General features: G+C 40.5%; 1 protein-coding gene across 1 annotated transcript; it reads left to right on the top strand.

The window, feature by feature from the left end:
* The first annotated feature begins 285 nt into the window (after window positions 1-285).
* mthfd2 (methylenetetrahydrofolate dehydrogenase (NADP+ dependent) 2, methenyltetrahydrofolate cyclohydrolase) lies at window positions 286-11473 on the top strand. The gene is given in 8 exon segments (NM_001130244.1): window positions 286-414; window positions 5806-5990; window positions 6578-6700; window positions 8085-8237; window positions 8832-8939; window positions 9173-9265; window positions 9861-9986; window positions 10253-11473. Coding segments are annotated over 8 exon segments (1008 nt in total). The 5' UTR covers window positions 286-334; the 3' UTR covers window positions 10393-11473.
* Window positions 11474-15211: the final 3738 nt, after the last annotated feature.

The following is a 15211-nucleotide window of genomic DNA, read 5'->3' on the forward strand; positions in this document are numbered from 1 at the left end:
TTTTTTTTTTTTTTTTGTTTAAGGCAGACTGCCAAATAGACACGCATACAGCACAAATTACACCCGTCCCTCCAATTCTAAGGACAGCGGCTAAACATAAATAGGGAACTATACGCCGCTCTGAGTACCGCCCCTTTAACCTACGCAGCCAATGACAAAACGCTGTGCTTAATCACATCCTACTCAGATAGCGGGCGAGGCGCTTAGCAACAGTGGGCGTGGTACTGCGAACAGTCGCTGACGTCAGCGAGTCTATATAAAGCCCGCTCTCCAGCGTGGTGTCCCCTTTTAGGCTTAGTGGAAGTTACCTCCCGGTAGCCCTTCGGTGCTCACCATGGCAACCCTCACATCTCTCCGCTTTCTGTGCTGCGCTGTAAGAGCCCAGGTCCGAGCGATCCACTGTACCCCTTGCAGGTAAGTGCGAGTCCCTGCTAGTGACCTTGCCTTATTCAAACTGGTCCTACCCCTGTCGGGACCCCCCCTCATTAGCCGGATAAGATGAGCCCGCCCGCCAAACCAACAAAGGCAGCAGCCTAGTCCGTTCTATGTCAGTGCCAATACTCCTTCTCCGTTGGTGAAGCGGTCTGTCACATCTGTCATATTATGGAGGGGAGGAGTAGCTTATTAGAGCAAGAGGCTGCCAGCTGGGAACCATGCTCATTTAATGCCCTTAAATCTTAAACGAAATAGCATAGACCGTATTGGAAATACAATTCCCAGCGTTCTCTGCGACTGCTGTAAGAGTTTTATAATGTAGGAAGTAGTGTGACCTTAGAGTTAACTTATGCTTTCGTGAAATGCTTTGTTGTTAGTGTTCTATCCACATAATGGCTTTATACAGTGACATGAATGCAGTGTGGGCATTGGCTAGCCCTATAGCCTTAATATGATGGTAGGATGCTTGTAGCCATGGGAGCTGTGTGTATTGGCAGGGACAGGAAGTGAAGCCTGGCTGATGAAATCCCTTTTGCTGGTTGCACTGGCTTTGCCTTCCCTCCCCCCGCTCTCTGATGCCCCGCCCACCTTAAAGTTGAAGCTCAGTGTCTCCCCTGCCATTGAATGTGTATTTCTATATCCACAAACTTGATTTTCGTGAAACATAATTGCTTTTCCATCTGTCCAGGGGGTACCCCAACACTGAATCACACTGGGACACGGACATTTGCCATTATGTAGCTTTGTAATAATTTGTTTTTAATGAAAATGATCAGTGTGTGGTAAGCCCTTGATAACTATTAATCACAATTCATTTAAACAGCACTTCCATAGTGTGCATTTGTGTGTAAGCAAAGGAACCAGCAGTGGGAACGGATAGCACGTTGGTATGATTGTGGCAGAATGATGTTGGTTAGTTCTGGAGGCATGGGAGCAGCTAGTGAGTTAGGAGGAATAATGGCAATGATGAGAGAAGACGTGGGTAACAACTGTGTGGGAACTTACGCTGGGGAAAGTGTCTGGGTTTTGAGGGGATTTAAAATCTTTATTGGAGGGCTGCACTAAAGGAGATGGGAAAGTTGGTCGGGGAGGGATACAAAGGCTGGCAGAGTGCTGGATAATATGCTTTTGTATTATATAGAAGGGACAGGCTGCCACAGAATGCTTCCTTTTTATATTTTATTCTAAATTTGTATATTGCGTAACATTGTCATGTATGGAATAGCTAGGCTGCTAAAGAGCGGCTGAGCTTCACCTACTGTTCCAACTACTAATGTCACTTTTTCCGCTGTGGGGAGTGTCCTGGCCAAAACATTACATAAAGGAAACTGTACATACAGCCAGCCTTTATGTAATGGTGCTCAGTAGGTGTGAGTGGTTTATTCTGCCGACACGCACAACTTTAGGGGCCGCGTTACTTCATCAGCCATTTACTTGTTATGACTACAAAACTCGGCACATGTGATGCAGTTCTAATGACATATAGCCATGTGGGGGTGGAGTGGGGGGTAAATGCACAGTGAGGATGTAAGGATGGAAGTACAGGTATGGGATCCATCATCTGGAAGCCCAGGGGGTGCGGGGGGGGGGGGGGAGGGAGGAAGTGGAAGGAGCTTAGACTTTGTTGAAGTGTTGGTGAAACCTCTGCCCTGTTGGTAGAGGGGTGGGGGTCATCTTTTAGCTAAAGTGTTATCTGGTCTGGTAATACATATTTTTTGAGGGTTAGGGTACAATTATTAACACATAATTATAAAGTACTTACTACTCAAAGTTGTACAATAAATAGGTTTATACATTGAACATACTGATTATGTATTAAAAAAGTGACCAATACAAGAGCTAAAGGGGGCAGAAAGTACTTACAATCGGGAGGGAAACACCTACCTACTTACCTTGAAGACTGACAGCAGTTTGGAACCAACAGTTTTTTTCAGGGGGTAGTAATAGGCAGTGTTAGTGACAGTGCCATGTAGGCATAGCCTAAAGCTAATTTCAGAAGGGGTATGTTGACCACAGCTGCTTTCAGGCAGAAAACAGCAGTGGTTAAAACCCCCTCTTTATTTCTATATATAAAATTATAGGAATGTTATGATTTAAGTACATGTTGTGGTGAGCACAGAAATGCTTAAGCAAATCGAAGTGCCCTGTCCGTTAATTCCTTAAGCCGGCAATTGGTATGAAACAAAGTTCTGTACAATGTTCAGTTTGTGTATGGTGGGGCAACAACCTCATCCTGTTGTGTCATACCATGGATAACAGTTGTGTCTGATGGACATGTTGGGAAAGGTCCCCTGCTGATGCACAATATCTGCCAGTGTTTGGGCAGATGAGGAACAGATCGTTTGACTGTCGGCCCCAGAGGACAAAAAAAAAAGTTGGTCATACGGTATATGGGCAGTTGGACGGTATCCATTCCAAACAGTATCGACCAGTGTATCTTACTGCAATCAAAGTAGCCATATCAGTTGTAAAGTTCAATTTGTCTATTTGTGCAGCTGGTCTTGTATAAATAACAGTTGTTTACTCTGTGTTCATAGAATAGTTGTCTCTTCTCTAAGGTAATGATTAATCGGGTAATTGTTTCTGGTTCTTCTTCTGTTCAATTTTATTATTTTAGAGACAAGAATCTAGTTTTAATTCTTGATATTGGAAGCTGGTCTTTGGAATCAATTAAAAGAAGGCCGTGGGTAGGTGTAAGGTGTGGGGGGGAACTAATGAAGTCATGTAAGGAGGGGGGGGGCTGTTTAAGTGACTTTTATCAGATGTGCCTTTTTTGCTTATAGGATGATCTGAATCTGCTTGAGAATATTGGTATGGTAGTATTTCATTGGATAGTATGCCTTGTGCCTGTGGACCCTGCATTGGTCTGGGTGGAACACACCTGCCCACCCTCTATGCCCTTTCCCAAGACTCACTACCTAATTCTACCTGCAATGGGTTAACCTACTTATCAAGCAGGAACTGCAAAACTGTAAGTGATATTACCCAACCAGACCAACCAGGTTAGGAAAAAATGTCCTTTTTTTTTTTCCTTGTGAGCTGGGGTGGATTTTAGCCTGCACTGTACCTGGGTACACATACAGGGAACCCACACGGCCAAGGATCAACGACTCTCAGCCTGGAACCCAACCACTTTGGGGGTGTTCCACAGGTAACATTCTTCTAAACCTCGTATTCATACGCACACATGCAATCTTAAGGCTGTCCGCCTGAGCAAATGGAATGTGTCAATAAATGTGAATGGCCACTCGCAGTATGAGTCTGTTGGTTGTTAGACCCTGATGGACTGGCCTGTGTATGGCCACCTTAAAAATGGGGACTTGTGCACCCATGTTGTTTTACTACAATTTAATAGTAAAATCTCCTTGTATATCTTTAACCAGACTTCAGATTTATGCTTCCCCCTAAAAGTTCTATTTCTCCAGTGTTGTAACCCTATACATCCCTACGAATGTTTACCTTAGCTGAAGCTGACTTGATACCCTAGTGTTGCTCTGCTACTAAATATAAAATGGGATGTTTTGAATGTATGCAATGTATGTATTTAGTCTGTGACCTGAGATGTCAGAAGCAGCCAAATCACAAGCTACTTGCAGCTCATTAGGTTTCAGCTAGTCGATGGGTCACTTTCAGACGCTTTGGCTGTGGGGTAGATAGGGGTGCCCACCGCAGTGACATTGTGATCAGCTGCTTAACTGTTGTGGAGGGATGTTCACTGCACAATGGTGTGTTCAACCCTTTATCTGATCAATTTCCCTTAGTGATGAATGGCAGCTCTGGGAAAATTGCTCAAGTCTTTCCTTCATTATTATGGGGCAATCTCTTGTTTGCAGGTCAGTGTTAAACACAGGAAGCAATGCATCGTCCTTCTGCCAGTTAATGCTCAGCATTTATACAAGACCTTATTACGTTGGAGAAGTGTGTGAGCCAATAGTTACTTGTTATTGATAAGAAAGCCAATGGAAAGTTAGCAGTGGGGATGGCTATTGGTCCAGTAAACTGCTTGGCCACGCACAGCAATCTGCTCCTCTGATGTGGCCAAACAAGCGTATATTTGGGGCACCTGGCTGGTAGGCTAAATTGGGTTTATCTAACTGGTTCTTGGGCTGCCTCTAAGATCACATGGGGATCCCTTACAGACCCACTGAGAGAGGGCTACACCAGCGGCCCAAACTAGCCAAAGCGCATTGCATTTTTCTACCTCGCTGATAAATACCTGAATGATCCCTGTACAGGTAATGGACACAGGGGCCTTCCTTTTTATATGGGCCAGGGGTGGCTAGCTTTACAATCTCTAAATAAAACAATTTACCCAGATGGCTATGCATTTTTATGTTCTGAGACTCTTGCTCTGTTACTGCAATAAAATGGGCATTAAAAGAAAATATTTAAATGATAATGGCACAGATTTTCAGTGACTACTCAGTTGGATGTCTTTATTTTTTAGAATGCTGGGAAAGCTGCAGGAGAAATTCGAAAAATGCTAGTAAAGTGGCAGAAATGTTTACTTTTTTTATGCAATACTTGATCATTTTAACCTTTTTTAGTATCCTTCCAGAGATGTTTTATAGTATTAAACATGGCTTCTGAGGTACCTTAAGGTTCAGTAATAGAAGTAGCTGTGGTGCTGCCAACCTTCTCTATAATTAGCTTGTCGCCTGGGAGCCCAGAGCCTTCCCTAGTGGGACACTGTCATCTGCAGATTGTATCTTACAGGCTAAGCTATATTTGTAGGTCATAAATGTTTTGTGCATGTATGCATGTCTGGGTCACATGCTGAATTTGTGTGCTCACACCGTGATTTAGACAGACCCTAAGCTTCCACTGATGAAAAGGTCTTTTTATGTTTGGTCTGTAGTTACTGTATTGCTGAAATCAGTCCAGGCATTATGTGCTTTTTTGGTCCTTTTAAAGCTTATGCCACAGTGTTAAAAGGGACAAGAGTGGCAACAAGTAATTGCCGTTGCATTTTGCACCTCTAGAAATAAAATGAACGTGCCTTAAATTATGTGCTGCTTTAAAGGAAAAGGGAAGCAAATTTTATGTACCTCTTAGAAAATATAATCAGAAACGTTGGACCCCAAGATGGTGGCTTTTTTTTTTTGCTGTAAAAAATGCACCAAGGTACCTTCGTCCATTTCCCGAAATCGCGCCGCCGTGTGTGCCATCAATGTAAGTCACCGGTGGGATGGCAGGTGAAGGCAACTCGGGGAGATTAGTCGCCCGCGAACAGGGAGATTTGTCGCGGGCGACTAATCTCCCTGTGTGCCAGAGCCCTAAAACAGAAGGATTTCTGCAGCTTTATTTGCTCATATAATTATCAGTCCTTAAATTGCACTGTACTAATGCAGAGATTCCTCTATCATGCAGGAACGAGGCAGTCGTCATCTCTGGAAGGAAGCTGGCAAGGCAAATTCGGCAAGAGGCACGGCACGAAGTGGAACAGTGGGTAGCAGCTGGGAACAAGAGACCGCACCTCAGTGTTGTTCTGGTTGGAGACAACCCTGCTAGCCATTCTTATGTGTTAAACAAGACAAAAGCCGCTGCAGATGTGGGTGAGTCAGTACCTTCCACACCTTTTTACTTTGACTCATTAATGTATCATTTACCTCTACTGCCTTAAACTTTGTACAGTTTAGGCATTGTCATCATCCTGTGCTAATAAAGCAAATGCAGAGCTGATAAGATGCTGCCCATTTACTGTAAGATCCTCTTAGTTGGTGAGGTTGCCACATGAGCTGGTTTTGCGCTAACTGATCATCCAAAATAAGAGGCCTATCTGATTGTGTAACCTCCAGGCCAATGAAGTCATCACAAGGGGCCATGTAAACATGTCAGCTGGGAACAGCCAACTGATATGGGGGTATATTTATCATGCTGTGTAAAAAGTGGAGTGACTCATTACTCCAGGGCTACCAATCAGCAATTAGATTTCAACAGTTAGAAAACCAAAGCAAAGCATCTGATTGGAGGTTTTACTCCTCTTTTTACACAGCATGATAAATATACCCCTTACTGTAAGCTCCCCAGTGGTGCCCAGGGATGGGTGGTTCGTACAGCTTATTAGTGTGCAAAATGTTGTTTTTTTTTATGAGCCATCAAAATAATGGTATATGTATGCTTTACTCTTGCCCTGTTTCAGGCATCAGCAGTGAAACCATACTCAAGCCAACATCCATCACAGAAGAGGAGCTGTTGGATCTCATCAACAAGCTTAACAATGATGATCATGTCGATGGGCTCCTTGTGCAGCTGCCTCTCCCAGGTAATGCCTAATAAGCTGCTTGCAAATTCACTGTGTCGCAGACTCGTGACTCATCCGAGTTCACAGGCTAAGAATAACAAAAGAGCAGATTTAATATGGAACATAATGGAGTGCATAGTGCATGCAAGTTTTATTCTCCATTTTTCCAGTGTTAATATATTTAGTCTGCCCTGTGGGTATGTGTCTGTAGAATGTATAAATGGCTGTTAATAATTAGAGATGCATAGCATCTGGGATTGGCCTCAAGATTCTGCCACTTTCTCTTAACATTCAGTTCTGGGGACTGGCCAGACATATGGCTTTAAAGGAACAGTTCAATGTAAAAATGAAACTCGGTAAAATAGATACACTACGCAAAAATATTTCTAATAGTTATTTTGGCAAAAATGTAATCTATAAAGGCTGGAGTGAGCAGATGTCTAACATAACAGCCAGAATTCTACTTCCTGCTTTCAGCTCTCTAACCTCTTAGTCAGTGACTTTGGGGGGGGGGGCACATATGACCCCCCCTCAAGTTACTGATTGCTAACAGCTTAGATAGCTGTAAAGGATGAAGTAGAGCTCTGGCTATTATGTTAGACATTTGTTCACTCCATCCTTTATAGATTACATTTTTGCCTAACTATATTAAAAATATGTTTTGCACATTTTATCTATTTTACCCAGTTTCATTTTTTCTCTGGCTGTTCCTTTAAGGGTAATGTCCCACAACAATTTTGCTTTGATTCTCTAATCTTTTGTGGAGGGTTCAGTGTATAGCCATATTGAAACATTATGGAAAGCCAATACAATGAACTTTTAAGCAGCTATTTTTGATTGATGTAAGCCTGAACTCAAGTGCCATCTAGTGGTGACTTTTTTAAACATGTTATAGAATAGTTTCCTTGGTTTTAATGATCGATAGATTGAGCACAGGCTTACCCAGCGGAGTGCTAAGTAGGGAGAACCTTTTAAACAGACTAAGACTAAGGTGGTCATTAAAATCAACATCTAGCTGCACAGTACATCTGCACTGCATACTTCAGTAGCAAATTGCATCCACTGACTTGGTTATTCGGTTTGTTTTGATCTCAGGTGTATCATGTAGCAAAATAAACCGCTAGGAAGAATGACTAAATATACCTCAACTGCAGCAGCTGGTCAAACTTCTCACACTTTTCACACAAGCCCTATGTAATGAACTCTTATTAATAGGTTTTAACGCCCTTCTAATCCTCCTTATCTACTAACAGCAGGAATAGCTTTCAGTGATAATTATAACTTTCCTGAAAGTTCTGGAAGAGTAAAACATTTTGCACCAATGTCTTTTTTTGATGGTCTGTGATATGTTACAGGACCCCCCTGACACAAATGTACTTAGTTTTATTCTTTCACATTTTTATAGAACACTTAGATGAGAGGGCTATCTGCAATGCTGTGACTCCAGACAAAGATGTAGATGGTTTTCATGTGGTGAACGTGGGCAGAATGTGCCTGGACCAGTACTCAATGCTGCCGGCCACCCCCTGGGGAGTGTGGGAGATCATTAAGAGAACAGGTAAGGAGAATGAAGCCATTCAGCTAGTAGCTTTCTCTGATCTGTTGTGATGAGTGAAATAGGGATTGATTGTAGAACATAAATCTGAATGTAATCTTACTTTTATAGCAATGAATGTGTGATTGTTTTTAAAAAGCGTACTCTCCCAGCTGAAAAGCAAACGCCAAGCCAGACTTATGCTTGACATAAGTCATAGAATACAAAATCTTCCTTTTATATAGGATACAAAACACTAGCGTGTCTTGCATTAACTGTATGATGGAACATGAACTTCAGCCTTGTCCTTTATAAGGTCTTTGAAACTTACTTTCTGTATCATAATTTACAGTAGGGGTTGCGTTTTCCCCACCATGTTCCCAGATACAATACCCAAGATACATGCATAGTGCTTACCTGACCAAGGCATATGTTATGTTATCTTAGGTCATTTTATTCACTTGTGAGAAACAAACTTTTTTTCCCATCGTAATCCCTTATGTATGGATAATTCATTCTAACGAAGTCTTCTAACGCTAAGAATTGTTTTCTGCTAAAAAAATTTTTTTTTTATTTTTGCTGCTCAAAAACAAGCAAATCTTTTCTGTGTCCTGCTAGGAATCCCCACTCTTGGTAAGAATGTGGTAGTAGCTGGAAGATCTAAAAATGTTGGGATGCCCATTGCAATGCTGCTGCACACAGATGGAAGGCACGAGCGCCCTGGAGGTGAGTGTCCTAGGGCATGCAGTCTAAACACAACCTAATCTTAGAACAGTATAGCATATAGATCCCTTGTACCACAGTGCTTGCTGACAAATAAAATGGCACATTAGTAATATTTTAATGTGGTTATGCATTGTTTGTCAGAGTATATATAACTTCCTCTGATTTTAATAGATCTGTGCTTATATAGATTTATATTTTAAAATGTCTGACTGATGCATATGTGCTTGTTACAGGTGATGCCACAGTAACTATCTCTCACCGCTACACTCCTAAAGAGCAGCTGAAGATGCACACCAAGATTGCAGATATTGTCGTTGCAGCTGCAGGTGAGCTACAATCTTGGATTAGGGATTCACAGACTAACTCTTCTTTTTGACATAAGCTCATTCATTTAGGCTAATGTGTAAAAAAAAAAAAAAAAAAAAAAAAAAAAAAGGGGGCGCAGCAAAGGTGCTTAGAATTGCACTGCAGTGTTCTGACAGAGGGATGTCACTAAGTAAAGACAACATAGGTCCAAGGAGTATGAGTTCTTCCAAAGAGTCCTGAATATATCCCAAGGTAGAGAATAACCAGATATCCCAATAATTTCACTGGCAAACTCATAATGGCAAGCAAAAAATCAGCTAAACTCAAATCCCCCTGCAGACCTTTGTGAAAATGATCTATTGGGACACAGTTGCCCATTTGTAATCCTACCTCTTGGTGCATCATAAGATCTTGCTGATGGCTGAGAAGTGTAAATTTGCATTGCTGTTAAACTATAAAATAAATTCTCATAGAAAGCCAGGTTCCTGAGATTAAAGTGGGGAAGTCCCACAATGTGCATGGCATGATCAACTGATAGAGTATAATATCACTTGTAAACTAGGATCTCTACACAAAGATGTTTTACAAAGTGCTGTGTGATTTTATTCCACACAGGTATCCCTAACCTTATCACAGCTGACATGATAAAGGAAGGTGCTGCAGTCATCGATGTTGGAATTAACCGCGTGCAGGATCCAGTCACCGGCAAACCAAAACTTGTTGGGGATGTGGATTTTGAAGGTAAAGAGAAGGATCCTTTTCTTTACAATATTACTTGGTCTATTTCTGCTTATAGTTATATGCCATATCCAGTATGCTTTGGGAAGCAGGGTTTTGAACAGGAGAGCAGTGCTAAACACTATCACTCACGTATCGCCTAAAGCAGTTGTACTGGTTCTAACAAATTTAAGTGATCATTTGAAATTTCCCCAGTTATCCAAGTCACAAAACAGCCCCTGGGTGTACAGGAGGTCTGTGTCATTAACATGTGCCATGTTCTCTTTTAGGTGTAAGGAAGAAAGCAAGTTACATCACTCCAGTGCCAGGGGGAGTGGGGCCCATGACTGTTGCCATGCTAATGAAGAACACAATCATTGCTGCAAAGAAAATGATGAAACCCACAGAGCTGCAAGCCGTTGCCATGTAACATCTGCTCCATGATTTCAATAGAACTTTACATTCCAAACCAACTTCATGAACAGGCCGAAGAAAAAAAATGCAATATTTGTATTTATTGTAGTGAAGCCCCTGGCTTTTTTGGGGGGGGTGGGGTGAAGTTATTTATTTGATACAGAGTTCTTGCTCGGCATGTGTAATGTGGAGAAGGCTTTGATGGATGCTAGTAGTTATTTCTTCTGCATAAAATGCAAACTCCTTGTGCTGTCAGAGGCCACTGTTACAAGTTGCTGTTACAGATAATAAGGTAAAGCCAAAGAGGTAGCTGCAGTTTGCATCGGTGATTAGTAAATGCTGCCTTCTGTACTGGGGTGGGGGGAACATATAAATGCTGCAGTTCCTGCCACCACAGAGCAGCTTTAACGTCATAGTGCACTGACCATAACATTAAGCTGACTAAGCCTGTTGCTGGCTGTAAATCTGATTTGCCTGCTTCTATGGGAGACCACTTACACTCATAGAAGCAGGCTGGACTCCTTATGAAAATGTTCATAAACATGGAATTCATGTTGGCAGCTGGATATCTTGTTAACATATAGTAGAATAAATCTAGAGCACTTGAACTTGTGGAGTAATTAGCAAGTCCATTTGCTCTAGATTTACTTCTACTCTGTATATACAATGACCTGGATGAATGAAAACCTTCATAGACATATCTTTTTAACCTTATATTGGGCAAATTGGCCAGGCTGCTATCAGATTTATGTCTAGACACAGAAGAAAGACAACAGTCCTACCTACTACCAAGTTATCATTGTACAAGATATTGTTTCATGGTCAGTTACTCAGGTTTGCAAGTCAATGAGGGCTCTTGGGTTTATTTTAAAAACCCATACAATCATAATTGTCTATTTTTACTTGTTTTTATGCTGTGTATAGTATGCCTTGAATGGAGAATGTGGCAGCGTATACTATTCTTTGAAATGCTGTGGATGCTGAAAGGGAGAGTTTGAAAGATCCAGTACACACAAGCCTGCTTTATCATTTGTTTCATGACATGAATAAGATGTAGGTGCCATTCTGGTATTAATTAAATTCTTATTCAGTTCTGATATTTGTGTCATGTTTTTTGCAAGTTAGTTACATGCCAGTTTGGTCACACATGGAGAGGCAATTTGTCCATTAATGGCACTGATTAGTAAAGCCAGATTTTTGACCCAAATGCTGGATAGTTAATAGCCCATACTGAAGCAGATATCGGGCTAAACCTTCTGCATGTGTGAAGGCTTGTTTTATATGTTCTGCAAGTAAAGCACTGCATGCAAAGCAGAAGGGAACTTTCTTTCATGGAATACTCTAAGCCATGAACCACATTCAAATGTAAAATATGTTGAGGAGCAACACAAACATAAAAAAAAGTTCCAAATATGGGCTGTGATTGGCTATTTGGTAGACCTCGTATGGACTGGCAGCCTACAGGACATTCAGTTGGAGAGCAACATGTTGCCCCTGTGCCCAGTGTCGGACTGGGACCCCAGGGGCCCACCAGAAAACCTCAAACCATGGGCACATTCTCCAAACTATTTTTCTTCCTCTTCTCATTTAACCTCTTTGTTCTACAAGTCTATTTTCTTTACATGCTACAATCTACTCCTCAATCCCCTAGTTTCCAAGCAAAACAAAGTGAATGACCATGAAATAGGCCAAATGGTTAGAGGCAGGAGGGCCCACTGACCCCTGGGCCCACTGGGAGATTTCCTGGTATCCCTGTGGGCCAGTCCGACACTGCCTGTGCCACTGGTTGGGGATTATTGCTCTGTAGGCTAATGCCCATGCACTGGGTTTAAATGCACAACCAGGGCAATTACTGATCCATATCCCAACTACAGGCCGGCTTGCCCACATTGGTGTTAATCTAAGTACAATAAGTATTGTGTATTTCAGGTTGTCCTGAAAAATAAGAGTATAGTTCCCCCTAAAAAACTAAAAAAAAAAGCCATAAAGAGCACAGAATGTTTAAAAAAAAAAAAAAGAAATCACTGACACTTATTCTTAAAGGCAACATATGGTTAAAAGTTGTCAGTTTTTGTATCTAAAAATAAGATTTACCTTAATACACATTAAAAATATTATGGGCTGTTTTAATTAAAAAGCCTTTTTCCTGACTTTACCTGAAGTATGGAGGTAGGAAGAATGTTACTGGATAATGAGAAGGTGTAGACTAATTAAAAAGGGGCATCTTTTGTCCATATGAGGTATGTGTTACCTTTTTAAGAGGTTTGAGGGGTTGTGAGCAAATGTTTGAGCACAGAGGGTCCTATACCAAATAAGAATGAAAAATAGTCCCTTAAAACCTACTCCAGATTATTACATTGAAATATTGTAGATGTCATTTATTGACTATTAGTGGTTTGAATATTGACAAGCATGTATCAGAAAATGTACATTCAGTCATTAATCGGTAGTTTAGGTTACAATACATTGCAATTATGAAATACTGAAATATTCTAAACACTTGTAAAATACACTGATTAATTGATAGAATCTGTAAGACTTGTTTTTATTCCTATCATTTATTCACATTAATATTTCGTAATCTTTTAAAATGTCCTTATTTTATGGCTAAATGCCATTGACTGGATTTAATGATATATGTAGTTTAAAAAGAGAATATAAAAAAAGAAGGCATCTTATGAAAGAAGTACCCTTCTATGTGTTAATGTATCTTGTTCCGCCCCTTCTAATGGTTGTCATATGATGGAGGATCCACTTTTTTTTAAAAAAAAATTGATCTCATATCTGTAAGTCCTACCTGGCAGAAAGATCTTGTACATTTATGTTGTGTAGGGCAGGGGGGCAAGTGCGAAATCCAGATACAAACTACCATTTTTTGCACTTTGTACCCTGCCTTTCGCTATAGTTTATTTGCCCTAGATTTCTGTGTTCCATTATTATTATTAGTATTCCTAAAGGAAAACTATACCCCCAAACAATGTAGCTCTCTTCTGTTCTCTTAAACCAGCTCATGTGTAAAACCCTGCTTCATCTAAATAAGCCGTTTTCATAAAAATGTTTAAGAGAATGTGTCATTAGGGTAATCCCAAATTGAATATTACCAATTTAAGTACTAAGGAACACACCTTGGGATCATACAATTCATGCTGCAGGAAAACAAACCAAGGGCACACATACATGTTTGGTCGTGTCAGCCAATTAATGGGCAGAGTTCTGTCTTTTACTCTCGCACTTCTTGTCACAGTTAGACCTGCATCACTTCCTGTCAGGTGATCTGAGGGAACACACGGTACTAACACAAAATGGCCCATGGGAAAAAATGTAAGAGGCCAATATTTGCTCGTGTGTGTATATATATATATATATATATATATATATAATTTATTTTGTAGTTTGACGAGAATCTTTAATAGTGCACTTAATATGATAGAAACTATCTGTTGGTTAAGTATTTATTCTGGGGGTATAGTTTTCCTTTAAAGGAAAGAAAAGGACAGTAAATACAAACTGCATGACCGAGTAGAAGATAGATGAGAGAAGATAGATGACGAGCAGTGTTGGACTGAGATGTCAGGGGCCCACCAGAAAAGCTTGGACCATAGGCCCACTTTCTAAACTATTAATCCTCCTCTCCTCCCTTAAAGGAACAGTAACACCAAAAAATGTATATATTTTAAAGAAATTAAACTATAATGTACTGCTGCCCTGCACTGGTAAAAATTGTGTGTTTGCTTCAAAAACATTACTAGAGTTTATATAAACCCTGGTGTGTAGCCATGGGGGCAGCCATTCAAAAGAAGAAAAGGCACAGGTTATATAGCAGCTAACTGATAAACCCTGTAGAATACAATGGTGTCTTATCTGTTATCTGCTATGTGCCTGTGCCTTTTCTCCTTTTTTCCAGCTTGAATGGCTGCCCCCGTGGCTACACAGCAGCTTATTTATATAAACTATAGTAGTGTTCCTGAAGCAAACACCCCAGTTTTACCAGTGCAGGGCCACAGTACATTATATTTCAAACACTTTCATTTTTTGGTGTTACTGTTTCTTTAACGTCTTCTTTATCCAAGTCTTTTTACTCTATCCTTCCATCTCTTTTTCCCATACAGAAACAGGGAATGGCCATGCAATTGGCCAAATAGTCAGAAGCAATAGGGCCCACTGGGAGTTTTCCTGGTATCCTGGTGGGCCAGTCTGACAATGATGACAAGTAGGTATATAATGATATACAAAATAGAAAAACATGATGACATAGATAAATGGCAGAGAGGTGACAAATAGAAGACAGATTATAGAGAGATGACAAATAGGCAGGTAATATTAGATAGCAGACAGATGATAATAATAGATGACAAATAGGACTATAAAATTGTTTGCCTTGTACTAAAACACTTTTGTGCTGCTGTTTTCTATTTTCTGCTGTGGTGCCTTAAATATTAATTTATCACAAAAAATTATAACACTGATGGGAAAATTGGTATTTGCATAACAGGAGATGTCCACATTTCCTTAGGAACATGAGTCACATTCTAAATCATTAACTACCAACTGGCTTTTCTCTGTGTCATTCTGATTTACAGATTTTCCTTGTGCAGGGCTTTCTTATACACCATTTCACAAATCATAGTGATAAATTTACAACACAACAAACTATACATTATGTATTAGAATATTGATAGGTGCCTTCTAATGTTTTATACATCTCCACCATCCACTCATAAAGCTGTTGCAAGTATTATTACATTTGAATTCATGGCTCTCATACCCACTAAAAAAATAGATTTTAGTCACTTTCACACTTGTGCACACACGTCATAGAAAGAGCACAAAGAATC

This window comes from Xenopus tropicalis, chromosome 3 (genome assembly GCF_000004195.4).
Source record: "Xenopus tropicalis strain Nigerian chromosome 3, UCB_Xtro_10.0, whole genome shotgun sequence".
NCBI lineage: Eukaryota > Metazoa > Chordata > Amphibia > Anura > Pipidae > Xenopus > Xenopus tropicalis.